The sequence below is a fragment of the Pichia membranifaciens genome, assembly GCF_001661235.1.
Source record: "Pichia membranifaciens NRRL Y-2026 unplaced genomic scaffold PICMEscaffold_1, whole genome shotgun sequence".
Taxonomy (NCBI): domain Eukaryota; kingdom Fungi; phylum Ascomycota; class Pichiomycetes; order Pichiales; family Pichiaceae; genus Pichia; species Pichia membranifaciens.
Window position 1 is genome coordinate 804,166 of NW_017566982.1, and position 27,147 is coordinate 831,312.

Below are 27,147 nucleotides of genomic sequence, written 5' to 3' on the forward strand. Positions count from 1 at the left end.
TAGTGCACGGACGCGCCGCTGCTCGTCGTGTCTGCCCCGTCTGCCCAGCAGCAGCAGCCACTGTTGCTGATGCCCCGGCGGCCGCAGTGGGGTCCGTGAAGGGGGTTGGGGTGTGCTGTTGTGCGGAGGCTTCTGCAAGAAGGCACGATGGGACGGACCCCTGGCCGCTTGGGGGAAAGGGCACTGCACCGCACTGCACCGCACAGCATTCCCAGACCACAGCACCGGTCTGCCGACACGTCGTCGTACACACGAGTACAGGATCTGTTCACGTCCGTTGTCAAGGACCCATCCACGTCCACGTCCACGTCCACGTCCACGTCCACGTTACCCACTTTGGATCGCCGTCTTTGCTGTGTGCTCAGCTGAAGCCGTTGCCAACCGTCTTTGCCACTGCCCCCTGCCACCACACAGGCGTCCGCCAGGAACACGTCGCCCCCCGCAATGGCTAGCTTTTTCAAAAAAATCAACCCCAACAGCAAGTCGCCTAAGCCTGGTGCAGTCTACGACTCGCCGCCAACGGCTTCTCTCCCGTCGCCGCCCGTGAACCAATTGAAAGGGGAGTTCAACAAGCGGAAGCTGTTCCCGCACAAGGAGAAGGACCCCAAGTACAGATCGGTGAGCTACGACGTGCCCGCTCCAGGCGCCCGCAACACGGAGAACTACGACTCGAGCAACCCGAACGACACCGTCGGCTCGGCCTCGTCTAACACAACCAGCCACAGCCACAGAACGAGCAACCCCCCATCGAGAAACACGTCCCACACGCACGAAACACGCCATGAACAGGTGCCAGCGCAGACCCAGATGCACACGCCAAATGGTACAGGAACACTGCTGCACCCCACAGCAGGCGGTGGCACTGCCGGGACCAGCAACAACTCGAACCACTCGTACGGGTCGAACAACTCGAACAACTCCGGCCCTGCAGTGACCCCGTGGCGAAAGAAGAAGCTCTACAATTCGCCCTTTCCCCGTTTTGGCCACGCAGTCTCCTCCTTGACCTCCACCTCAGGAACATGCTACCTGATGGGCGGCTTGTCTGGCAACGACGTTTACGGAGACATGTGGGTTATCGAGCCAATACGAAAACAGGACTCCTCAGGCACGGATTCCCCCTACATCGCGTCGCCCATCGAAAACCCACAGAAAATCCCCTCTCCGAGAACCGGCCACGCATCCATATTGATCGGCAATGCCTTCATCATATTTGCAGGCGACACAGCCATAAATTACGATCAGTCCCTAGACAACAAGCTCTATTTCTTCAACATCTCGTCCCTCAAATGGACAATTACATCTCCTGAAGGTCCCAAACCTTGCGGTAGATACGGCCATCAGATCGCCGTGTTGAACTTTGAAATAAGCCCCAGCAAATGGTCCAGCCAGTTGTTTGTGTTCGGTGGCCAACTCAACGACCAGTATTTCAATGACCTGTGGAGATTCGACCTTTCCAAGTTCAAAGATCCTAATAACCAGTGGGTTAGAATACACGCCAAGGGTGACTTACCACCACCGTTGGCAAACTACACAATGACCGCATGCAATGACAGGTTATATCTGTATGGTGGCCACAACAGTGGGCACATCAACGACCAATTGTATTGCTATGATGCTCTCAAGAATGAGTGGGCCATCTGCAAACTCCATGGTATATCCCCGCCTGCGTTGTATGGCCATTCTACAACCATTTTCGGAACACTATTACTCATCTACGGTGGAAGACTGCCAAACGACACAAACTCTGGAGATTTGTTTGTGATAGACCTTTCCACTTTCCGTTGTTGGAGACTACAACCTAATCTCCCCTACTCTCCAGGCCCTAGATATGGCCATTCGATCACCGTCAACCCTGTCGACGAAAAGATCATCATAATGGGTGGGGATATCTACGATAACGACTTCAATGGTATTGACGATTCATCGATTGGTATGATAGACGAGGCAAAATTTTCACTGCTGAGCTCAGTCATTTATGAATGTGATATCAAGTTACTGGAAAAGTTTACCGATAAGTCTTCAATGGCTATTAGCAACAGCTCAGAAGCTGAAGTAAGTTCAGTTCCATTCTCAGCTGTAACTGCAGCTACCAGCAACAAAGCTGAAACTGGAAGTGCAACTCTAGCTTCCGATTCTAGAACTACATTCCCAACTTCGTTTGGTAGGGATAAGGTTCGCAAGTCACAGTTGAATATAGACTTGAATGATACCTCACCATCACAGCCACCACATTCTCCAACCTCGGCATCAACAGGCCCACTGGTCTCCTCAACACCACTACATAGTGCAGACGAAGAAGATTACGTGAGTGTAGATGAAAGTGTCGTTCATGGAACTGCCAAGCGTCCATCTGAAAAGCTGTATATGACTTCTGAATCTCCATTCTCTAACTCTGACACTAGAAATCTATCCGATTCTACACAGATAAAGCATGACTTAGATGAAAAATCTCGAAACCACGAAGTTGTGGATAATGAAATCTTCGAGTCCGAAAATATAGACAATATCAAAAATGAAAGCACGTTTGCTAATACAAATGTACAAACAGATCCCGTCAGTGACCTGATTTATAAAACACCAGAAAACGATGAAACTTCGAAGCTGAAAAAGCTCACAGCTATATCATCAAACTCAAACACAACTTCAACTTCAGTCTCTAATATGACCGCTAAATCGGTAGACGAAGACGAGGTTTATGATGACATACCTTCCAACTTTGCCACTCCTTCCCTTCAACAGTTTTCCACTATGCCATTCAGCAATTCTGCCACACCCTTTTCCCCAGCCCTGGTAGAAAGGGATAACGTGAAATTGATGAGATTGATCCAAATGGTGAATGACGTCAAGGCAGAGATGAAACAAAGTGTGTCGCAGGCGAACTCTCAGATTGTTACTCTTGAAGCTGAAAAGAAAGAGTTGCTTGAAAAATTGAATGCTGAATCCCGAGGTAATGATTCTTCCATGATTGAGAAAAATTTGCAGCTCGAAAGCTTCATTAAGGATGAACTCTCAACCATCCCTGCGTTGAACAGTCTAATCAAAGAACAACAGGAAACGATAAATAGGCTGTCAGCTAAAGTTCAAGGAGAAGAACTACTGCAAGAAAAAATATACAACTTGGAAGCCCAAAATTCTTCGCTTAATAGCAAATTAGAGAATTTCTTTGTCATTCACGGAGTCACTGCTGTTGGAGAAGAAGATCAGAGCAAAGATGTTTCAAAGGCTATAAAACCAACCAATTTTGAGTCTGTTACCACCAAAGTCGATGCCCTTCTTGAGAAATGGAACAATGCTGCTCCACACTCTGGGGTGCTTAAAGAGATAGATCATTTGAAACAGACCAACTTCAATCTTTCCAAGCAGATAGAGGATTCATCCTCAAAATTCAAAGAGTTTGAAGAACTATACACAGAATCTAGAAATTCATTGAACAAATCTCATAGAGCCCTCTTGCTTTCACAATCAGAAACTAACAAGTTAAAAGACCAAATTAAAGTTTTGTCTAATGAGCTAGAAGAATTGAAGTTGAAAAAGAGAGTTTTCTCCAACTCAAATCCAAGAAAACCTAGCTACAACAGAAGTTTGAATAGTAGCACCAACGCGAATAGTACTAATAAAGCTGTATCATCACATGTTGAAGGCGTTGAGCCAAACGATTTAAATGGTAGTAATCATGCCGTCAATGAAGGAGCAACAAACCAATCAAATACTCGCAACGCAGGCTCCGTGACAGAGATTGACAATTTTGATGGTGAAAATGGTGAAATTGATGAAAGTACAAGTCAACACGATATTAGCTTTGTTGATGATAGGTACGAGATCAGGATCAAAGATTTGGAAGCCAACTTATTTATTGTCTCCCAAGAGCGAGACCAAATGAGAGAAGAGCTCATTAGTTTGAAGAAGCAAATATATAATACAAGGAATAATGCTTCTTTCTCTTCTTCACCAGTTGTCTCCTCGCCTAACATATAAAATATTTTCGAGTAGGAGATTTATATTTATGTTCTTATGTAGCACTATAATCAATGCATCATCTTTGGTTTCCAAAGAAACTTTTTACAAAGTTATAAATCCAGTGGCTCGCTATCCCATAAATCGGAGTCTTTTATATACTTATCCAAAGTTTTATCCGGAACCCCTGATTTCATCTCCGTTGCTATTTCTGAGCCGGAGTCATCGTGTTTGGATATACTCTGGACCACACTTGAAATCCTCTCAGTAGTAAACTCATCTCTAATATCCTGCTTATCATTATTCCCACTATGCACAGCTTCATTTTTTAATGAATTCGAGCTGGACCTTTTTTTGTGATTATGTTGGCTGTATGATTGACGCTTGGAAATCGACGCAGTTCTCAGACGATTCTTTGGATTCACTAATTGTGAGCTCGACTTTACAGATGATTCTGATGGGGGTTGACTGACGGGTTCATTTTCTTCAACCAGCAAGTTTGACTTAACATCGTTGACGAATGACCACAAGTGCTGAGACATGGATTGCACTACATCAGTGCCTGATGCATCTCCATCACCCGCTAGAGATTTAATCGGCGCATTGATCTCTTTTGGTTTAAGTGATTTAGACTGATCAAGAGTATAACTCATATCCAGAACGCTGGTATCCTTACAAACATTCAACTCATCATCATCTGGGATTTGTAGCTTCTCAAATTCTTTGTAAATTAGGCTATCAAACTGTTGAATAAAGTTTAATGGCTTTGCAAACCACGATTGTCGTTTACTTCTTTCATCATCTGCACTATTTGACGACACAGGGAAGAATGAATCGTCCATAAGAGGGTCAACATAAGAACTTGAAGGCTGTACAACTGACTTCTGTAAACTTGTAGGAGATTTTGGTGTATGCTGCTCAAATCTGTGGCGGTACTGGTCGTTATTTTGCTGTTTCAAGTTTGCCATCAGTTGTTTTTCGATTTTTAGTTTCAATTGTTGTAGTTCAAACTCTTTATCTTTTTTTCTTTGAAGCAGATCCTTTAGCTGGTTTTTGATTTCTAAAACCTCCATTTCTTTAGATGCTAATAATCTAAAATTTTCTGATAGTTCATCCTGAGGAATACTATCGAGTTTTGACGGTGATAGCGGGGTTGGGGAGCTATTCATTATTGATGTAATATCATTATTGTTTACCTCCAGATTTTCCCGAGTCTGCATCTCAACATGTTGCTCCTCGTCAAGTTCATTCAAATTGGGAGAAGCAGATTGAACAAAAATTTGTTTAGAAGGAAACAGCTTCCTTCTCGGCGTTTTGGAGGTTAAATCCTTTTCTTTATTTACAGTTCCATTTGAACCACTCGGAACCGGTCCGACTAGACTTATACCAATGTTTATCCCTTTCCTTGCACTATTTGTTGTTGAATTGCATGCAGGAGAAGTATTGCTTGTAATACTCATTGTACGTAGGTGCCTTCGGACAGGAGATTTCGATCCAGAACCTACCGTCAAAGACCTTGTTAGCCCTCCATTATTACCTCTTATCTTCCTTGCATCCGGTGTTTTGAAAATTGTGGAGTTATTATTAGCAGCAGTGGTATTTGAATGGGGTTTTTCTGGCGACCTATGATTCGTTGAAGTTTCAGTTTTCGAAACAGTTAAATAATTTGGCGATGGCGATCGATCTTGTGACATTATTCTCTTATCTGTACCAGGTATGTATAATAAATTCCCCTAAAACCAAACACTATTTGTGAACCTCCGTTATTTCACTCAATGACGCCTTATAAGACGTTAAACAGATAATCGAACAAGAAGTTCAATTGCGTGTTCTCAGAATGCTAGGTTAGGGGCTCTATAACGAGTTGAAGGCTGAGAATAAACAACAAACAATCAATAATGGACAGATTAAGAACTTTGTCTGGAGGGATGCGAATACCTCAGTTCCTGTTCTGTACGCGTATTTTTCCACATTCCCTGATGTAGAGGTAGCCACTGAAGCACACACCACAGGGCTTGATAACTCTATCGTACTAAGGGCCAACTCAAAAAGGCTCGATAGTCGACAAGAAATGTCATATATTAAAGAGGAAAAAGAAGTCAACCTTGAAGAGCTAGCCCTTACCCCTTACTTTGTGGTTAAGACAAAAATATTCACTCCTTACAAAATATATAATTCAGGAACTAAATTTTTCATAAATGTATGTTCCAATGAGAAGGTACCTACTAAAGAACTGAAGAACAAATATGGAGAGTTAATGGAGGATTTTGATGCCAAACTTGTTTTTGTCTTGATATCCAAGGGGGAGTGGGAAATTCCTATTTTGACCTCCCCAGAAATACGAGAAACATTAGACAAAAAGGGTAATAAATCGTTATTGATCGATTGTGCAATCAACGACAAATACATCAAATGGTGTATAGTGAACGAAGAACTTAAAGAAATATTGATACAGTGGTGTATTGATGCTGTTGAATTTCAGGCAGGAGGAAACTTTGTAATAGATCGTGACTCTGTGAGTTTGCCCAAGAGAACATGTATTGGTGGAAACCCTCAAAATATTGAAGTAGATCTCCACCACTTGATGAATACATCAAAAGAGCTAGAAGAGATGAGCAAAGACATGTATGAAGGAAAGGAAGATCCGCTGATGCTTGTTAATGCGAGACGGTTGGATGATTTAGATGAACTAGATGCGGAGACGAACAAAAAAGGTGAGTTACCGCCGCTATTGCCTGTGGGAAACACATCGAAAAAAAGCAATTTGATTGTCGAAGTTGAGACTAACGAAAACGAAAGTGTGAAAAACTTACAACAGAAAAAGAACAGGCTCGATTTGAAACCACAAAAGATACGATTTGAGGTCAGCATATCTAAACTTCCCAAACTAAAGACAAAACTAAATCATAAATACGAGTTACAAATTTCCTCCCAGCTCCAGCATTACAAGGACTACCAGTTGAAATTTGATCAAGCTGCAAAGAACTTGATAATTTCTGATTCAAGCAATGTATCTGTTTTAAATTTTCCGCTTCCTCTTGACGTAACGGGGAAAGACATAACATCCTTTTTTGTCAAAAAGGAAAAGAAAGTTCATGTGTACATTATATAAAAAGAGCAAGACTTGATAATTGTCAGTCCTGTGTGTTTGAGAGCGACACATTTCTTGGTTAGACTATTCAATTATGTATTCTTCATATAAACCTGAAGGGTTGATAGCAGTGATAAAGTAACCTGGTTTACTTCTCCACAAGCACCTTGACCTATCCCAGGTCAAGAGTGAAGTATCTATCCACTGAATTTTGAGATCTTTTCCTACATGAAATCCCCTTTCAAGCTTGCAAAGCCTATTCAATTGAAATTCTTGAAAGTCGAAAAAATACAGCGAGTCGTCCTTGTATATCAAGAAGTTGGAATTATTGAGGGCAAAATACTGATTAACATTATCAAACCAAATGAGATTACCATCACTTTGATCTGAGACCACAAAATACTTAGTTTCTGTGAGATAAGAATAATAGTTTTGCTTTTCCACGTATAACCAGTCTTTTGCAGGTGGTTGATAACATGTGCCAATAGCGCTACTAAAATTATCTGAATCTTTGTAGCTGTAAAGCTCACCTGAAAATGAAACTTGGCTGCATGTCGGTTCTATTAGCACTTTACCGACAACATTCATTTTGAGAGCTTGGCTTTCAATTTCAAATTTACCGAGTTCTTTATTGTAACTGACCTTGAGAATAATAGCCGTTTTAGTCTCATTAGGATTCCAAACGGAAATTATTATTCTGTCGATATTCTTATCAACTTTTACATCGTTGATATGTGGTAGCAAAATAGAGGCATGTACCCTGAGATGAATAGTGTCGACCATATAAAGCCCGTTGGAAGTGTGAACCAATTTTTGTGTTTCATCATAGTTCAAAGAAGCTTTTGTTACACCTAATAACGCAGATTCATAGTACCGCTCGTCACCTACCTCTAGTTCAATTTCAAACATTTCAGTGGTGGTAGAAACAATTATAGAAGAGTTTGAAATTTTTGAGCATTGTAATAATTTACCCTCAAATGTTCGTATCAGTTTATTTATTTTGCAAGACTCGTAGTTAATGCAATATATTTTATTTTCCAGGGAGGATATACCAATTAACCGATGTCTCAATGAAAATATATGAGAGAAATAAAGTCTTTCAGAAATTAAAATAGAACTTACTTCTGGAATCTTGACCTGCCAGACATTTTCCAAAAGAGTACGAACATATAAAGAATCGAAAGAACCTGAAAAGTCAATATCTAAAATAGGTTCAGCAATACCCCAATCAACATGTGAGATCAAAACAGGTTCACAAGATTGAGTTTGAGTGTACACATTGATGTGTTGGTGGTCAAATAATAAAAAAGTGACTGATACAGTATCACAATTGTAAATCCTAATTGATTTGGGAGTGAATTCAGTTTTTAGATAAAATGTTTTGTTGTTCGGAAATATATGCATGGATTTTCTTTTGTCGTCGTACAAAATTGTAAAGTTATTATAGACTTGAAAACAAGAGGCATGGACAGGTTTGTGATTGAAAAGAGTTGGAGACTCTTTTACTGATTCTGCAATTTCGCTTATCCCCGTCATGGAAAGAGCATTTGATGGTGTGATGCTTTCCAAATTTGCTTCATCCGTAAAACTGAAAGCAACCTTTCCGTTCAGGTATAATTGTGAATTCAGGTCTTTTGTCAGAAAGTCATCTCCTTGGTAAAAACCAATGAAAAGCTGATTTTTTATGAATCTAAATCTATCTTGCAAAATATTGATGTCTAGCATCTTTTTTGTTAATATTGAATTATATCCGTCAGTGAATGAGATAATATTTTCTGAAGAGTTGGTTCTATACGCATGTGATACCCCGACAAAAAGATTTATCTCTTGAGCAGGAATATACTTTGTTGTTCGTATGAATCCAAATTTAGAACTGTTCTCAATATCGAAAACGTAGAATCCAGTAAGTTTGTTGTGCAAAAAAATATGAGATTTTGTTACTATGACATCTTCCACCCCTATTGATAACGATGTGCTCGGTATGGGCTGCAACTTCATTGTATTCATGTTAATAAAAAACAGCTGATATGAATCTGTAGTTAGAAAAGCTTTGCTGTTTGTTATCCAAGAAAAAGAGGTTATGATAGAGTCAGTTTCTATTGTAGTTTTCTTACCTTTCTTATTCAAGTCCAGGACATATATGCTGTTGAATAGAGTGGCAACTAGGTATTTTTGAGAACAGGCTAAAACATCACAATCAAAAACATTGAACGATTCTGCAACATCAGACCATAATTTTGTTTCCGTCAAGCACCAGGTTGAAGTATATGTGAGAATATACCTTTTAGCACAAGCTTTCATTTGTTCATTTTTCCCTAACAAGTACACGTTAAAACCCGAGAGAGTTATCTTTGAATTTCCGATGAATTCGTCAATTGGCAAAATTGTAAACAGTAGCTCATGCTTGAAATAGCTGTATACGTAGATATGAGACTTACCACATAAGCCATGACTAAGATAATCTTCCCTTGGTGGAGCGTTTGAGGATTTAGTTGTAATCGGTGATTTATTGAAATCGACATCGTACGTTTGGCAATAGAAGTTACCTTCACGATTGAAGAATAAAATTGCGATGACTTGCAAATACGGTAAGAATGTGACAGTGACGATCTGTTCATCCATGGTTTTTTTGAACTTGCAGTTCAGCTCCTTGCCGCCTGGCATGGAGTCAAAGTAAACTATGCTCTTTTCATTGTATATTATGAAACCTTCGAAGGCCTCAATGATTTGTTTCTCGCCACACCATAATTGACTTTGCAAAGTTCTTTTGACAAGTCTGGACATGCGTATGTGGAAGTGACACGAATTATTGAGTGCAGACTATCCGTACCAAACTTGCGAGAAAGTGAACGGAACAAGTGCTAAAAAGTGGTGAGTATCTGATGAATGAAATACATGGAGGTCACGTGCATACATGAATTTGGTTTTTCTTAATGGCCGAGGAATCGGAGTAAGGTTTCAAAATATACATAGGCTTAGATATATACACAAAATGAGTTGCACAAAACAATCAGATGTAGAGTTCGTTGGGGTTGCTTGAGTCAGACTTTGCGAACTTCAAATTGATACCCAGAGCGTTGAAGAGGTTGGACAAAAAGGCCAAGGACTTTTTGATGAGAGACCTCACCAAGTTGACTGATTTTTGGACGTTTTTGTTGTTCTCCAAGGAAGAGGAGTCAGTGGCAAGGTCCGAGTTCGACAATGGCAAACCGTTTTCGTTTGAGGATATCGAGATGAACAAGGCAAAGGGGAACATCCATATACAGATGCCGAAAAAGGATGCAATCTCGGTGAATGAGGGGTAATAAGGAGGGACGAAGCCGGCACTGAGTCTCTCGTCGATGGAGGGTATGTAGGGGTTGTTGAAGTAGTTAAACCAGAGGTAGTGGTTGACGAAGGCGAGCAGACAGGACACGACGAAAACGGGGTTTGTGAGCTGGATGTTAGGGAACTTCCTCAGGTTCAGGTTGTAGACGTAGTTGGAGAAAAGGGTGAAGAGCGTCAACTTGAACGGAAATCCGTCGAAGAGGTACAAGAGGATGAGGATGGCGGAGACAACGAGAATTGACCTCGAGAGGAACCGTTTTGTGAGCTGGAGGTTCTCCTCGATGATTTCGGAGAAGTAGTAGAGCCCTGCGGCCACGGAGAGCGTGATGGTTATGAACCCGGTGAGAGAGCCCAGTACGGCAAGGACCTGGATAAACATTGCTGTGCTGCTGTGCTGCTGTGCTGCCCGAGGAAGCTGTCCAGAACGGCCTTTTCTGCGTCAGGCACCACCAGTGGCCCGTTCTCAAGAAACCCTCATGAGAGCCGTCTGCGAGTCCCCGCCGCGACGCGAAACGTGCCTTCCGCCGGCCTGCCTTCCTGCTGGGGCCCCGCTACCATGCTATTTTTTCTCTCCCGGCAGCTTCGTCCCTCGTTACTGCGTGTCTCTCTTTCGCCACCACCCGCTCTCTTGAGACTGCTCTCTCGTCATTGGACTACAACAGTCGATGATGAAGGAACTACAAGACAGAGCAGAGTGCGTGCTGAGAAGTACGCATCCTCCTGGCACCGTTCTCTGGACGGCGCCGTGGGGGTAGTGTTGACAGCACTGCGGTTCCAACCAACCACTCTGAGCAGTGTTTACCTTGTGTATGTTCTGAGACTGGACCTTTCCGACCAGCGGAGCGATCAGCTTCTCCGCCTTCCCGTGTAGCGTGTATTCGATCCTGCCCTTACTCCCCAGGCTCCCCCTTCCTGTCAGCCTGCCCGCCTGTCTTCTCACTTCTAATTTCTGAGCCGATCGACCGCATCCATCAACCCGCGGGACGATCGACTCCTTTTTCCTGCTCCGCACATCGGCCGACGCGACGCCATGCGCGGAGAAACCAGTCCTCCGTCCCCCGCTCTGCCCCGCGGTTCGCGGATGACTAATGTGATGACTCTCCGCTCTCGGCCCTCGCTCTTCGCGGCGGGCGAGCAGTCGGAGACCCAGCCGCCGGGCAGGGCGAGCGAGAGGCAGACGCCGGCGGGTGATGTCAGCAGGAGGGCAAGCTTCTATCGGGGGGGCAGCTGCCCCTTTTCAGCTTATCGCGAGAAAAAAATTTGCAGGAAAAAACAGTCCACGTCCCTCCCCCCAGCAGCTGTTGTAGTGGGGCCCAGCTGAAACCCATTTTGCCTGTGCAGGGTCGGGTGTCACAGTGTGCTATTTCCGGGCCCTTGTTGCCCTCGTTGCTTGCGGACTCTCTCAGCGCTTCCTTTCTTTTCTCCCGTTTGTTCTTCTTTGCTCTGCACGTCTTTCTGTCTTTCTGTCTCAGCCATCCAGCAACACACGCAGCCGTTTGACGCAGAAAGCCTCCAAAAAGAAAAAAGAGACGCCCCCTACTGACTCCCTCTCTTGAGATAAACAGAAAGGACAAGACCGCACACAGATAAGCAGCAGACACATCCTGCCTGATAACAAGCAGACTCCGAGACCAGCAGTCGGACGTTTGGCTTTCTGTGCGATAACAAGAGCACCGCAGCGCCCAGCACACGCACACGCACACACACACACACACACACACAAAGCAGATAAAGAACAGCGACCAGCCTGCTCAGAACGATGATTCTGAACAGATACAACCAGAACTTGAACACCGGCGACAACATCATGGCCAGCAGCACCACTGGTACCAACACCAGTCACAACAGCTCCTCGTACACCGCCTTGGACGTCCTCCTCAACTCTTCCGCCTCAGACACCTCCGTCACGTCCTCCCACTCGATCAACCCCACCCCGATGTCGTCCGAGTACTCCTTATCGAACAGAAGCTCATTGGCAGACGTCTCGTTCAACGCTCTTGAAAGCATCAGCAATGACATCAACAACCTCAACAGCTTGAACACCATCAACTCCATCAACAGCCTGAACGATTCTTTCGACAATGACGCAAGCACTATCGACGTCAACAACATCAATAATGCTGAGAACAACCCAAGTAGCGTCATGAACAACTTGTGGAACTCGACTTCAGATAATTCTAACTTGCCTTCAAACTCAACTTTCATAAACTGGAACCCAAACTACCTGAGCAGCAACCCTAACAACAACCACAATGATAACCCTATACTGTCCAAGCCAACTTCTCCAGTCCCACAGTCCTTTGCAACCCTGAGAAACTCCAAAAATTTACAATTCTCCTCCAACGATCCTTTTCTGCCAGCGGATTTGAAGACCAGTGACATGGCAACCATCAACAACACCAGTTTGGACGACGCTATTTACAAGATAAACTCCTCGGAAAGCCTCTACAAATGTCTATCTAATCATCTACTGAGCAACATCAGCAAGGCTACCACGAACACAAACTTAAACAACGAAAGTCTATTGAACAACCAGTTCCTGAACAAACCAGCTTTCCCACTCAACAACAATACGATGGCAGGTTATTCTTGGAATGCGAATGTGGGGCTTCTCAACATCTCTGACGATCTGAACAACCATCAGAGCTCATCATCTTACTCCAACTCTTCAACCGCTTCCAGTGTTTGTGACGATTTGATCAATCACAGTTATTATCAAAACCACTTGAACAACATCAACCATGCCAACAACGCTTCACCCAATAACACTAATATTCATCATACCAACTCCAACCATCTCAACAAGAACAAAACCGACAGGTCTTTGTTCAAGACAGAGCTTTGTGCAACTTTCCAGAAGACAGGATTTTGTCCTTACAACGACAAATGCCAATTTGCTCATGGATTGGACGAGTTGAAGTCAGCACCAAAATCGAGGAAATGGAAGACTAAGATGTGCAAAAACTGGACCGAAAAGGGACATTGCAGATATGGCAAGAGGTGTTGTTATAAACATGGAGAAAATGATGACGGATCTTCCGTTAATTCATTATTTCCACCACATGTCGTTTTAAAGCATTGATTTTCATGATCATCAATCATTGATGAGACAACTTTTCAAATATTTCACATGCTTATTTTAACTTTACTACTTATTTCAGGGATCATTGATTATTGATTATCGATTGTTTTTGATTTTTAATTTTTCTTACTTTCTTTTCGTTCATTCCTTTTATTTATTTCAGGTTATTTTCATTTTTTTTGTTTCCGGCGTTTTATTGGGTTATTCATAATTATTTTAATTTTTTCTCGTTTCAATTGTACAATTGGTGAAGCATTCAAATTGTATTACTACATGGTATTCATTTTTCTTTTCTATTTTACCTCCAGCAATTTTTATTTATTGTTAGTGTCCTTATTTATTATCACTGTTATTGCCACTTATTTACTATACATTTATCGTCCCACTTGACTAATTTTCTTTTCTACAACAACTTGGTTCAAACTTAATTCATACTTTTCTCCTAACTTTTTTTACTTTTTACTATCCTACTTTATTATTATTACTATCACTATTACTATCATTGTTATTGTCGTAACCGCTATACTTTATTTCATCTTTTCAAGCGTTTTTATAGATTTTCTAATATACTTGTTACTCCAACTTATTCATAAACGTAAGCCGCAAACAGGAGCAAATCGTTGGTTCAATTTCGATTACGTAATTTCACGGTATAATTTGAATTGTGCGTAATCACCTTGCATGATTGTAACCTCCTTTTGGCGTCTAAATAACCTAGGGATCCCGCTTTCGGCACTTTCGGTAAGCTTAACCAATTGATTCCATTCACCAAAGAAAAAATGTCGGAGTTTCAAAAGAATATCTTCCAAAGCAAACTCAAACAAGCAGAACAAAAATTGGGGTTCAACTTCGATGAATCTTTAGAAGAAAACGATGCCGTTGACAACCATGTAGAGAAATCGGAAGCGTTGAACTCAAAACCTGCCGAAATCTCACAAGAAGACGACAAGATACGACTAAGTTGGTCTGATGTATTTGATAACAACGACATCTACTGTAATTCTGAGGGATATTGTTTTCAGACCTATTTCAAAAAGCCAGTTTTACACAAGAACGATGAAGATGAGTGTCCGGTCATATTCATTGGTCATCACGGAGCCGGATCAAGTGGGCTTACATTTGCAAATCTTGCAAGTTGTATTGTACAAAAAAGTGATAGCTTACATTATTTCACAAATCCCGGGTTCTTTACGTTTGATATGAGGGGGCACGGAAATACAAACTTGATCAACAGAAACAATAAAAAATTGAATGCAATGAACTACGACTTGTCCATTGATCAATTGCAGAAAGACTTCATATTTATCTTTAACCATTTTGTAAAAAGGTACTTGAAGTCAAATGCTTCAATTTTAAATTCAGGTTTAGCCAAGTGCTCTCTCTTTTTCTTGGGCCATTCCCTTGGTGGTTCAGTTTTAACAAAAGTTCTTTACAAGTTTTCGAAAAAAACAGAAGAAGTATCCTCTGAATTCCAATTAGATTTGCAGTATGCCAAATTTATAAAGGGATTAATCATGGTAGATATAGTAGAAGAGACAGCTATACGTGCTTTGGATTTCATGGATGGTTACCTTAATAGCATTCCTCAGTCATTCCAATCTTTGCAAACTGCCATAGATTGGCATATATCTCATCAATTGATTTACAATAGAAACAGTTGCAGATATTCAATACCTCCATTACTAACTCAAGCTAAAACAGAACAATCTGGATACACATTTGTAATTGATTTGAGGAAAACCGAACAATATTGGCACGAGTGGTTTCTTGGTCTCTCGAGTGAATTCATATCAATTCCAAGCTCGGTTTCCAAACTACTTGTCCTTGCAAACAATGATCTTTTGGACAAGAACCTCATTATAGGCCAAATGCAGGGAAAATATCAATTGATTGTATTCCGGACGAATGATCTAAACCTTGAGAATATCATGTCGACAACTACGACTACAATAAGCGTGAAAGATTGTAAAGAAATTAGCCACTTTATCCAAGAAGACATACCCAACAAGTTTGCAATATCTTTGCTAGAGTTTGTGGAAAGGAATGACAACGGATCTTTTCACAAAACAGAATCGAATCCCCAACTGGACCTGATTAATAGGCTCAACCAAAAATGGAACGTTAAGAAATAAAATAACAGAGATACAATCCGGTCAAGGCGTGTTTGTATTGGTGTATATTTTTTTCTGAAATGTAATTAAATATAAAAGAGAGAGTATTAAAGTACTTAATCTACAGTCATCGTATCGATCTTTTCATTGGCTTTCATTTTGTCTAAAACACTTGATATCTTATGTCTGCCCCAAGAAAAGCGTGGATCAATCAAAAACGGTCTCAAATCAAACCTATTGTCATCTGGGGAATATTGCTCTGCATGATAAGAAGGAGTGCTAACCGTTTGCTTGTGTCTATTAACACTATAGTACCAGAAAAAGCTGTTCACCTTTGTTGCAATCTCCTCTGGCGTTTTCTTATCTTTCCATATATGTAGCAACTTGATGAACATCGAGTACGGTCCACATTTTTCCACTTTACGGAGTCTGCCCATCACACTTAGCTCATCATATGTAAATCCCATGTCTGCTTCATCCGACTGCACATACTCTTTTGTGACTGGCTCCAATTCTGCGGTTGGCGTTGCATCAACGAATGACTTAAGTATAGGTAACTGTAAACTTTTAGTAGACCATGTAATGAATCTCTTCAAGTCATTCTTGGAAATACCACCTATTGGATTGATGTCTGCAGATGAGCAATCATATTTGGTTAAATACCCCCGAAGCTGCTCATCGACATTAGCCGAACCTAAGACTAGTAATCCACCAACATCTTTTTTGCCCCTAGTCCATGGTAAGAGTTGTGCAAACAGGTATGCTAAAACCATACGTAACCTAGCCTGAATGTTTTGCAATGCTAAGTTTTCAATATTTGACCCTCCAAAAATCTTGTATATAGGCTTCTTACCTGTAGTAACCTCAAACAATGAGATGATAGAACTAACTACTGTGTCCATGTTTAGATTAACATGATAAGAACCAATCTTTTTACTTAATTCTAAGGCTCTACCTTTTGTTTCTTCTGAAGAATTGGAGGTACCCATGAAGCAGGTATGAAATATTTTATTTGCTAATTCTTGTGGAGTCTTTGGAAAGTTATCATCATTTTCATCTCTAGTAACTAGCTTGACATCTTTTTTTACTTGTTCATTTCCTGCATCACATGCTTCAATGACCAATCTGCACATCGAATAGACAATCACAGCAGTGGCACAACTATCAATTCCTCCACTTAATGGCAGAAAAAATCCAGCACCTTTACAGCGACGCAAATAATCCCATAACCAGCACGCTGGTCCTAAGGCAATTTCTTCCTCTGGCAGGTGATAAAAACATGGTCTTGGAGCGGTAGGTTCAACCGTAATATCAAAATTCATTGAATCTGGAGAAAGCTCAACATCAAGATGTTTTCTTTCATAAACAGGAGATAGTCTGCTCTGAATTCCATGAGAAGCTAAAGCCCGATATGCTCTAACATCTTCCAAGTCAATTACTGCAGTTAAAACTTCAACATCATCCAAAGAAAATTGCTTTCCTTGGGCCAAAATTTCACCATTACATACGATCATAGCACAACCGTCGTAATATAACCGATCACCATCACATCCCTTTTGATTTGAGTATAAGTAGACACCACCACACTTTCTCGTAGCTTCCATAATTAATGAGACTCTGGTGTTCAATTTTCTCAGCTCATGGTGGGATCCTGAAGAATTGGTAATGATCTCAACACCGTCTAAGGATAAAGAGACATGCGGAGCTTGTGGAGTAAACATTTCCTCACACGTTTCACAACCAATAACAGTATCTAGAGTGCTGATCACCAAATCTCCAAATCTTACAACCTCCTGATTAGTCACCTTCTTAATCAAAACGGGCAAGTTAAAGTCCTCCACATATTGTGTTTTCAACCAAGGTGTAAAATACCTCATTTCTCTATAGTTTCCATCGTTTGCTAAAAATATCTTAGGTCTAATGAGTAAAATCTTACCATCGTAAGATAATATTCTGCAATTATAACGGCGATTCTTGTGAATAACAGGCATACCGATATCTAGCAAAATACCGTACGTATCTGGATTACTCAAAATTGTTGAGTACATTTCCCATGATTGCAGATATGTATCATTTTCAAGGAAATGATCTAAACAACCATATCCTGGCACCTCTAATTCAGGACCAACCCGCATTGATGCTCCTCTCTCTTTTGCAATTACAATAGATTCGACAATTCTATCTCTGTTCCCCTCAAAATCCATTGCCCATTGGTTGAGAGAGCATGTTGCAAGAGTGATGTAGTGTGGCATACTTGTATTTTTGTTATATGGGGCTGGATTGTCAATGATCTATAGTTGACACAAGGAACTGCCCTTATTTGAGGTCTGCGATAATATCTAGTCGGTAATTTATCGGTTTCATGGAAAGAGAACAGTCTGTGCGAGCGCGGACTTATAAAGCAATGTCTCATAGCCTACCATAATGAGACATAATTTTGGGACTTTCTGCGGTTTTTTCGTTGCACTAGGATCAGTTATAACACTTACAGTAGGTTATATAATAGAAAGCTATATTTAAGAAAAGCAGAATTAGGGAAGAGTTAGGACAAAAAAAAAACGGAAACAAAACAAATAATATTACAAGGATACATTTTACTATGTAAGTCATCTACCCGATGATGACACTGTTGGAAATTGAAAGATGTTTCAAAATAAAAAATGCATTAGTTGTGCTGCGGTCACTCTTTTTCCTTTTCTTTACTAGTCTTTCTCAACGAAAGCATGCGCCTTGAAAACGAGTTAGAACTGGTTAGTGGATGAGGAGAAGGTGCCTGTATTACTTCATCATCTAATCTGGTCACAGTTGGCACATGGACTTTGGTTGAACCCATTCTTGCTGGCGTGTCATTTGAGCTGGGAGTTGAGCCGGATATATTTGGCGAGATCAGGCCAGATGTCATCAAATACGGAGTGGACATACCGTTCAGTGGAGATTGAGGCTTACTTGCTGTGGACGGAATTCTTTTCGGTTTTTTCACAGACGAGTCCGTACTCGAAGGAGTTGCACTTCCTGGAATTCTTGATGTCACAATTTGAGATGCGTCATCTTCTTCGTATGATGACCCATCTTGACTGGACCCTATGTAGGTATTACGTGGGTCTTCAAATCTTTCTCTATTTCCGAATTCATCTTCTTTATAGGTCTGTTCTTCTCTCATTTTCTGAAGATTGTCAAAATTCTCCCTAGCATTTTCTCTCGCTATAACCATCATTTCTTGCGCTCTTTGCAACGGGATGGTTGGGGTAACACATGAGGAAATGGCGGGAACCGTCTCATCCAGTTCGATGGTTGCCTTCATCAGTGCTGACATCCATGCTCTCATTTCTTCTTTCGTCTCAACAGCAAAATAATGAACCTTTTGTTGGGTAAAAGTCAAGCCTTTTCGTGACCCAGGAGCTGGAGGAACAAGCTTGAAACAATATCTGCCATAACCTGCAGTTGCCGCATAGACTGCACTGAGCTTGTCTTCAGCTTCAATTGCAGGCAAAACCTTGTGGGACGTAATATCGATCAATCCTTTCTCCTTCAGGTCTTTAGCACTTGTGTAATAAGAAAGTCTGGTTCTATGAAGCGTAAAAAATCTATGTTTCCAAGATCCAATAGACAAGTTCCCTCTTTTAAACATCCAACCGGAATAGTCAGCATCTTTTTTTGCCTCATCTGGTGTGATTTGCCTAATACCTTCTTGAAAGGCAGATGTTTGCATCTTACTTGGCCGACGGACAACTTTTTGTCTGAAGGTGGATTTGTTATTAGCATTTGAGGGAACTGGGGTAGCGGTTGATGAAACATCATTCGATTTCTTCTGCGATGGGGATGCAGCAATTGCTGCAGAGGCAGCAGCTGTTGCAGCATCCGAATGGACTCTTTTGGTGACGTCCTTAGACTTGATGATCTGTGCAAATTCCTTAGCGGATACAGATCTTCTATTATCATTTGATGAACGGTTAAAATTAGGCGGTGGAATAGGTGAAATTGTTGATTGTTGTTGTATTACCGGAGTTGTCATTTCATTTTGATGTGCTGCAGTTGATGAGTATGCTGGGCTCGAGCTAATATCCTTTTCGTTGCCATTAGACACTATTGAAGAATATCTTCTGTGGTTGGACCGAACTGCATCAATGTTGGATGCATCAGATGTTGTTCTGGAATGCCCTAGAGGAGAAGTGTCAACATAAATGGAAGATGCATTTCCCATTGACGAATTCCTTTTGTGACCAGAGTGCGATAGTCTTGGAATAGTAGAAAATCTTTCTTCAACAGGTGACCTGATACCAAACTTTGTTGGATTATTCGAAACAGGGCTTGGATAGTTTGGAGGCTTAGGGGCTCTTCTTGGTGAAGCAAACTGCTCTTCTGACTCAGCATTGGGTATCGATTCCGTAGGCCTTAAAGAATCATCGGTAACGCTTTGCTCCTCGTACACGTTTTGAAGGTCAGACTGTGACTCATACGGCGACCCTGTTGAGCTTGGTGCACGCAAAGGCGATGGAGTGGACCTTGAAAAGCGACTTGAGCGTTCGAAAACGGCAGACTGCGGACGCTGTGTTTGATTGTAACTAAACCTTTTTGTGTTGACACTAGCAGTATGAGATTTGGTTTTCACTGGTATAAAGGAATCGCTGGAATCATTATCCTTAACTAAGTTCAGATCTGTGTGACTTGTGGAGTGTGAAAGATCTCTATAGTTTTCAGGCAAATAATTAGAGTCCTGTGAAACATTAGAAAATTCGTCGTTTACTTGCGGTGCTTCATCAGCATAATGCTTGGGGTTTGCTGCTGCCCGTCTTAAATGCTCGATCTCCTTATATATTTCAAACCTCGTTCCGAATGACGATATATCTAGCTCCTTCAAATATGATAGCTCTAGTTCAAGCAATATGTTACCTGATATCTTATGAGTTATGAACTTTTGTGCACTTTCATTGTCAACGATTCTGCTGAAATATTGATATACTTGCTCTGGAGTCCAGGTCGTGACATTGGAGGGGTTAAGAGGGTTCGAAGAAGTATTGGTGTATCTGTTGCTATTGTTATTGATATTGTTATTGCTATTGCTATTACGGTGGTTGATGTTACTATGGCTGCTATCATTGCTGTTGTTTCCATTACTGTTGATGTTGTTGATGTTGTTGTTGTTGTTTACAGTACGTGAAGTTGGAAAGAGAGTTGTGTTGGAGAGAAAAGACTCTTTTTTATCCATTTTGAGCTCTTTTAAGGCTTGGTCTATATCGTTGACGTACCTGTTTACCCCATTTGGAGGTCCGCTATTGAAGGCATTACCTGGAATGGAGTGGCTATTCCCACTTCCTTTGCGGTTTCCATAGCTATTATTACTATTCATGGAGTTATTAACATTGCTAGTGCTTCCATTACGGCTGTAGTTACCACTATTGATATTGCTGTTGCTGTTGTTGTTGTGATACCTAGCTGAGCTGTCACTTATATTGCCAAACTGTGCTGGCGCAGTTGGTGATATTGGACTACCCTGTGGCGTTTTCCTGGACCTTGAGCGTAACAAAGAGGGCCTTGGTCCAGAAGACTGCTCGTTTGAATCCCTTTTGATTCTCGTAAAGACTTTGGGGTACAAGCCAACCTCCCCCGTGGACAGATTCTTACCCATGTACCACCCATCATCGAACTCACTGTCATCGCTCACTAAGTCAACGATGTCTCCTTCATGGATCGTGAGCTCATCTGGGAGTCTGGCATTGAACGTTTTGATTACAACATAAAGCTGCGTATGCGAATTAACGGATGAGTTATTGACACTCATTGTTTTGCTGGGTGTATTAGGACAAAGGCCAGTCACAAGATGAGTAGAGGTTTCCGGAGTGTATCTTGGGTTGCTGTGTCTTTCGCCCTTTCTTTATTGCGCAGCATGAAACACCGCCTGGCTCTTTATCATGCCTTCTCCTAAACAACACGGAGGTTAGTAGCACCGTAGCCAGAGTTAGCGAGGTCTGGATTCTCCTTGCTTTTTTTTTTCTACCGCACCCGTCAATAATTACAGTTTAAGCGCCTGACGGCTGACATAAGCCGCGTTGTCGTGGTGCCTGTTTGTGAATGCTTGGAGAGACATGGGGTCCCTGATGCACTCAAATATCTTGCTCCCGAACAGAGAAAGTAATTAATTGTACATTAAACAAATCCTATAGAAGGGAAGGTGGCGTGGTGCTCGCAGAAAAATACGAGCGTGCCTTGTCTACTGAAAATGAGGTGCGTCTAAGGTGGGTAGTGTAGTCTGGCAGCTGGGCTAAGGAGACAGCGATTGTAATAGTGAAAGTAATCGTAGCGATGATGGAAAAAAGCACGAGTGAGAACGGAAGTGAAAAAAGATCAAATGTGAAGAAGAGAAGGAAAGAGAAGGAAAGAGCGGCTTGTAGGAAAGTATATGGTCTTTGGACGTAAGAAATAGAAGTATGTGCCACGAAAAAGATGCAATGGGGATGAGACATAGGCGAGCTGATGAATGGAATGACGATGTTCGTCTGCAAAACAAAGCACTAGTCTTCATCCTCCTTGATACTAGTGATGATATTCAATTCTTTGGAATAGTTGTTGAGCATTGGCTTCGAGTAGATGGAGTGGTTGAAGTCTGGAGTCCTGGTTACTCTTGGAGAAGGAGTAAAGTTTATGTAATCGCTCATGCTGAAACCTGGCGTCCTGTTGAGACTTTTGTTTGAGGGTCTGTTGTTTGGCGTATCTGGATTTTGAAACCTCGAGTTCATGCTGATGCCGATAGGGGTGCCCAACAACGGCTGCAAAAATGCAGCGGAAGGGGTATTATTGTTGCCCAACGAAGGGCTGGTGAAGTACGGTGGTAGCTGGTTTTTGAGAGGGGTCGATTCGAGTAAACTGATGTTATTCATATTAGAGCCTGAAGAACGGGGGGTTGTCGGGATAGTCAGTACCTTGTTGATATCCTTTGCATCTTTGCTATTGAACGTTCTGGCGGGCGAATTTGAGAGGAACAACAATAGGTCGGCACCCAGGTCGTCTGGATTTTTGTTGGGGGTAGTGAAATCTTTGACTCTGTTAGAAGATTTTGGAGTCATGAGTAAAGTTGATTGCGAAGGGCCTTTATTGTCGTTTTCCAGCGGGAAAGAAGAGATCGAATTCTCATTCCAATGCGGGTGTTGAATCGGATCTTTGAAAGACAGAATGTTGTTCCCGGAATGCTGCAGCTGTTGCGAAGATAAATGTTGTTTGCGTCTAGCGGTGTTTTTCAGCGTTCCCTCTCTTTTCTTTGGCTTGTCAAACTCTACTTTGCCTTGATTGATATTAGAATTGACGTAATTGTCATTAGAGTCGGCGCCGGTGTGTATAATTTCCCTGCTCGTGCTGGTGGTGTTGTTATCCCTATGAGTGATGAGCTGCTGTTGTTGCTCTTGCTGCTCTTGATGCAAGGACTTGTTAGCATTGTTTCTTTGGCCCGATTGAAAAATATCGACCTGCTTTTGCGGCGGAGTCTTTGGCGGTTGCAGCTGCGAGTTAGGCAGGGATTGAGGGGACTGCAATAGGGCACCTCTTGTGTACTGGTAAGGACTTGTCGAATTGCCATAGGGGGAGGAGTTCAAACCGTTGTTCATTCTCTTGACTGGAGAAACGAGGTCGTCATCCAGATGCTGCTCGTAGAGAAAATGGCGAGAAGAGTCTGTAGATCTGTAGATCGAAGATGACTTTCTTTTCAGTGGAGAGATCGCTGGGGTGAGGGCGGAGATTGACAGGGTTGTGTTGTCGAAGGAAAAGTTTTGTCTGGTTGGAGTGACCAGTTTCGAGTTCTGGATGTTGGAGATGGCGGTGGCGGTGATGTTGTTGGTGACGTCTTCGCTCAGGCTCTTGGAGGGGGAGCTGGAGGGAGAGCTTGAGCTGGAAGAGGTGAGGAAGGTGCCGTGGTTGGTGTTGAGGTTGGCGTTCTGTTGATCACGGACCTTCAAGCCAGCCTTAAACAACTTCTCCTTCAACTGTCTGGTCATTTTTGCAATCTCCACTCTCTTCAAGATCTTCTGCGCAATGATCTCCTCGTTCGACATGGGAGATGTTTCATTTGACGAGGAGCAGAAGTAGCTTCCAGCGTTCTCTGGGGATTGTTGAGACATGGTGCAGCCGGGGTTAGCACAGGGAGCAAGCGGATACGTGTTCTATCGATCCGTGGACGAGGGAGTTAAGCAGCGCAAAGTCCAGGAGCAGAGTTGAGCAAGCGGGTGTGTTGTTGCCTGAGCGGAGCCTAGCGAGAGAAATAGATTCAGGCAGTACCGGTCAAGGAAATGATTGCAGGCTAGTCCACTGAGAGCAGAGTGAAAAAACTCGGGAAAAGAGAAGCAAAAAAAGAGCAAGGTGCTAAGCTATTTGCAAAGACAGGGCAGCAGTGGTATTGGTGGCGGAGTTCGTCCTAATGATACCAGTGCAAAAGAGGCTTTCTTGCGAGAGATGGTGGGGATTAGCAGCAGAGACGCCAACAACGTGTGAAGAGGCCCGCCAGAGTGTGAAAAGAGTGGAGCTCGACGCCAGGAAGCCAATTTCACTGAAAAGGGTAATAGGGACATTTGGTGCCGGACGCGAAAGCTGCCCGGCCGCAACAGAAGGGGCGCGGGGAGGGACTAGATCTGCCTGTTAAGGGCAAATTGCGTGTCCTGCGTGCCATCACATTTCCCTGCTGGTGCTTGATGGAAGGGGCTCGGGGATCTTTCCGCATTGGGGCAGAGCTGAATAGAGCAAGTGCCCTGCCGCCTGCTGACGTAAGCCGTGGCTCCGTAGCGGCGCTTACGTCATCAGGTTGCGGAAAAAAAGACGTTGGTTGCCGATCTGCGCCCGAGGCCCAGGGCCGGAGAATTCGGAACGGAAGATCACGTGAGAGTGGGATTCTGGTTGCTGTTGCGATGCAGTTGACGTAGCCGTTGCTCGGGGGATGCTGCAGCATGTTCAATCGAGGAAGAGAAATGATTCTCATTAGTAATCAAGGGTTAGTTTCAGCCATGCTGCATACTTTAGTTTCTGGCACTGTGTAGATGCATAAATAGGGCTTCGTTTCTCTTGCTACCCTTGTTTGGCAAACGCTTGTTCTGGTAGTTGGGTGAAAAGGAAAAGAAAAGAATAGAAACAGCCAAAGCCCGAACTGCAACAGCGAAATATGTCCAACAACCTAGCCTCCAGCAACCTTTTCAAGCCTGTCAAAGTTGGTCCTGTCGAGTTGAAAAACCGCCTTGTATATGCACCAACAACGAGATTCAGAAACACAGAGGACTTTGTTGCCACGGACTCGATGCTCGAGTACTACACCGAGCGGGCCACGGACAACGGCGGCTTGCTCATCGTCGAGGCAACCTTCCCTGCTCCGGAATTCGGTCTCTACGAGCGTGCTCCGATGATCAAGACCGCGCAGCAGGTGAAGGCGTTCAAGAAGATCGTCGACTCTGTACACTCGAAAGGCTCTGCAATGGCCGTCCAGCTCTGGAACTTGGGCAGAACGGCCGACCCTAAGGTGTTGAAGAAGCACAACCTTCCTTTCATTGCTCCGTCCGCGGTCTATTTCGACGAGGCCTCCGAGAAGGCTGCTAAGGAGGCCGACAACGAGCTCCGTGCTATGACCATTCCTGAAATCAAGGACATGGTTGCTGAGTACGCTGCATGTGCCAAGAGAAGCATCGACGAAGCCGGCTTTGACATCATCGAGATCCACGGTGCCCACATGTACTTGCTCGACCAGTTCTTGCAGGCCTCTTCAAACAAGCGGACCGACGAGTATGGCGGCTCTATTGAAAACAGAGCCAGGTTCATGTTGGAAGTCGTCGACGCGTGCATCGGGGCCGTGGGCGCCGAGCGGGTTGCCATCAGACTGTCTCCATACGCACAGTTCCAGGGTGCTTTAGGTAACGATTCCGAGATCAACCCGATTGTCACATGGGGTTACGTATTGAGTGAGCTCGAGAGAAGAGCCAAGCAGGGCAACAGACTCGCCTACATTTCAGTGGTTGAGCCAAGGGTTTCCGGGATTCTCGACAACCCAGACGCCAAAAGTATCAACTTTAAGTGGCCAGACCTCATCTGGAAGGGCATCATTATCAGAGCCGGGGGATTTCTGGACAAAGCTGTCATCTCCAAGTTACCAGAGGTTGTCAATGCAAACGACCACACCCTCATTGCTGTGGGTCGGTACTTCACCTCCAACCCAGACCTGGTCAAGCGGTTGAAAAACAACCTCGAGCTCACTCCGTATGACAGAACCACCTTCTACAAGGTCGGAAACAGCGGATATTTGGACTACAAGGGCTACGGAGAGCCTATGGACCACTCCAAGGACCAGGTGATGCCGAAGGCTCTGGCATGAGTTTAGGCTTGCTTGCGTGTGTTTGTGCTTGCTAGCTCGCAAGCTTTTATGCTTAGAAATTATATAGATCCACTTATAGAAGAGATAAATGCGGTTCCTTATAATTTCCTATCAGAAACCCTCGTTTCCTAAATTCGTAAAGTGCGCACGCGCGTGTGGCTGCGGGTATAAAAGGGAGTTGAAATCCCATCAAGGCGCCCTTTTTGTACTTCCCTACGTGCGGGTGCGACAGATACTCTTTTGATCTTCTTTCCTTTTAAATGAATCAAAAAAGAGACACAGATGGAGGTATTTGCCACGATGAGCTAGCTTTCTCTTCCATGTTTTCTCATTGCCATTTACTAAAAAGTAATATTTTCAACCTCCAAGATTATCGTACCAGTGTCTAGTATTCCCCATAGGAAGTTTATTGGATGATCGTTAGATATCCTCTAAATGTCGAAAAGGGGACACATTTTCTTGCCATGTCGCCATATCTGTTGTTGCTCATAATTTTGATTTCACATAACTCCACTTTTGTAGGAAGTCCTTGAACTCATCGCATGTAATGGGCTCGCCGCTGAACCTTAACTTCTCGTAGAGGTTGAGAAACTTGCCCACCATTTCGTCGTCCTCGTACACGTGCAGCAGCTCACGCAAGGTGTAGTGGTTGTCCAGACGAAGAACTTTGTCATCGCCCACTGTCAGCGTGCCATTGTACTTGAGCTCCTGTCCAATCACATTGACCACGTTCTCGTAGATCAAATTGTCCGGCAACTCGACATCGTGGTTGTACTCAGACTGGTGGAACAGTCCGGGGTGACTTATGTCTCCCCTAGGCTTTGCCCGTTCAAGTATCTCCTTGCATCGTACGATTTCCCTTTCAATGGTCCGGCTGGTACTCTTCCCAACGTCGTTGGGCGTGATCGGCACATACGGTTTCGGTATCTCCTGCAGTAGCATATTGTCGTAGAACAACCGGAACATGTGGAGAATTGCTGAGATGAAGAGAAACACAACACAAATGACAAGAATGATAACAGTGTTGGTCGCAAGGTGTGAGTTGTTCGTCTTGCTCTGTACGATCACGTCGATGGGCAACACCGAGCTCATTGAGAGAATGATTATCATGATGACCACGAACGACGACGTGTATAGCCATAGTAGGCCGCTGTGCGTTGTATTCTTGAGGTACCTTCCAACCATGTTTTTCTCCTGCCTGCGAGAACCCTCTATGTCTAACTGCTTGACTAACGATATGAGTCTGTTG

The 27,147-nt window shown here is 43.1% G+C and overlaps 12 protein-coding genes across 12 annotated transcripts; 5 read left to right on the forward strand and 7 right to left on the reverse strand.

Annotated features, from left to right (window-relative positions):
* The first annotated feature begins 42 nt into the window (after positions 1-42).
* On the forward strand, positions 43-4,110 carry PICMEDRAFT_14219 (hypothetical protein). Its single transcript, XM_019160277.1, has one exon. The coding sequence runs from the start codon at positions 445-447 to the stop codon at positions 3,973-3,975; it is 3,531 nt and encodes a 1,176-aa protein (XP_019019800.1). The 5' UTR covers positions 43-444; the 3' UTR covers positions 3,976-4,110.
* Positions 4,068-5,648, reverse strand: PICMEDRAFT_9215 (hypothetical protein; the record flags this gene model as incomplete). Its single annotated transcript, XM_019165077.1, has 1 exon — positions 4,068-5,648. The coding sequence occupies one exon, from the start codon at positions 5,646-5,648 to the stop codon at positions 4,068-4,070; it is 1,581 nt and encodes a 526-aa protein (XP_019019801.1).
* A 377-nt stretch (positions 5,649-6,025) lies between these two features.
* On the forward strand, positions 6,026-7,066 carry PICMEDRAFT_70306 (hypothetical protein; the record flags this gene model as incomplete). Its single annotated transcript, XM_019163607.1, has 1 exon — positions 6,026-7,066. The coding sequence occupies one exon, from the start codon at positions 6,026-6,028 to the stop codon at positions 7,064-7,066; it is 1,041 nt and encodes a 346-aa protein (XP_019019802.1).
* A 31-nt stretch (positions 7,067-7,097) lies between these two features.
* PICMEDRAFT_85666 (hypothetical protein) lies at positions 7,098-9,842 on the reverse strand. The gene has a single exon (XM_019165018.1). The coding sequence runs from the start codon at positions 9,827-9,829 to the stop codon at positions 7,130-7,132; it is 2,700 nt and encodes an 899-aa protein (XP_019019803.1). The 5' UTR covers positions 9,830-9,842; the 3' UTR covers positions 7,098-7,129.
* Positions 9,843-10,055: 213 nt separating this feature from the next.
* Positions 10,056-10,751, reverse strand: PICMEDRAFT_70308 (hypothetical protein; the record flags this gene model as incomplete). The annotated part of the gene is made up of 1 exon (XM_019163608.1): positions 10,056-10,751. The coding sequence occupies one exon, from the start codon at positions 10,749-10,751 to the stop codon at positions 10,056-10,058; it is 696 nt and encodes a 231-aa protein (XP_019019804.1).
* A 1,002-nt stretch (positions 10,752-11,753) lies between these two features.
* Positions 11,754-13,538, forward strand: PICMEDRAFT_14222 (hypothetical protein). The gene has a single exon (XM_019160279.1). It carries the CDS (start codon positions 12,132-12,134, stop codon positions 13,452-13,454), a length of 1,323 nt encoding a protein of 440 aa, XP_019019805.1. The 5' UTR covers positions 11,754-12,131; the 3' UTR covers positions 13,455-13,538.
* A 1,007-nt stretch (positions 13,539-14,545) lies between these two features.
* Positions 14,546-15,505, forward strand: PICMEDRAFT_19000 (hypothetical protein; the record flags this gene model as incomplete). The annotated part of the gene is made up of 2 exons (XM_019162100.1): positions 14,546-15,384; positions 15,433-15,505. Coding segments are annotated over 2 exons (912 nt in total), but the record flags the coding sequence as incomplete, so codon positions are not given.
* A 176-nt stretch (positions 15,506-15,681) lies between these two features.
* Positions 15,682-17,817, reverse strand: PICMEDRAFT_70311 (hypothetical protein; the record flags this gene model as incomplete). The annotated part of the gene is made up of 1 exon (XM_019163609.1): positions 15,682-17,817. The coding sequence occupies one exon, from the start codon at positions 17,815-17,817 to the stop codon at positions 15,682-15,684; it is 2,136 nt and encodes a 711-aa protein (XP_019019807.1).
* A 211-nt stretch (positions 17,818-18,028) lies between these two features.
* Positions 18,029-21,460, reverse strand: PICMEDRAFT_14225 (hypothetical protein). Its single transcript, XM_019160280.1, has one exon. The coding sequence runs from the start codon at positions 21,342-21,344 to the stop codon at positions 18,246-18,248; it is 3,099 nt and encodes a 1,032-aa protein (XP_019019808.1). The 5' UTR covers positions 21,345-21,460; the 3' UTR covers positions 18,029-18,245.
* Positions 21,461-21,673: 213 nt separating this feature from the next.
* PICMEDRAFT_14226 (hypothetical protein) lies at positions 21,674-24,121 on the reverse strand. Its single transcript, XM_019160281.1, has one exon. It carries the CDS (start codon positions 23,668-23,670, stop codon positions 22,075-22,077), a length of 1,596 nt encoding a protein of 531 aa, XP_019019809.1. The 5' UTR covers positions 23,671-24,121; the 3' UTR covers positions 21,674-22,074.
* A 580-nt stretch (positions 24,122-24,701) lies between these two features.
* Positions 24,702-25,898, forward strand: PICMEDRAFT_70314 (hypothetical protein; the record flags this gene model as incomplete). The annotated part of the gene is made up of 1 exon (XM_019163610.1): positions 24,702-25,898. One exon carries the CDS (start codon positions 24,702-24,704, stop codon positions 25,896-25,898), a length of 1,197 nt encoding a protein of 398 aa, XP_019019810.1.
* Positions 25,899-26,384: 486 nt separating this feature from the next.
* PICMEDRAFT_70315 (hypothetical protein) lies at positions 26,385-27,083 on the reverse strand (the record flags this gene model as incomplete). Its single annotated transcript, XM_019163611.1, has 1 exon — positions 26,385-27,083. The coding sequence occupies one exon, from the start codon at positions 27,081-27,083 to the stop codon at positions 26,385-26,387; it is 699 nt and encodes a 232-aa protein (XP_019019811.1).
* Positions 27,084-27,147: the final 64 nt, after the last annotated feature.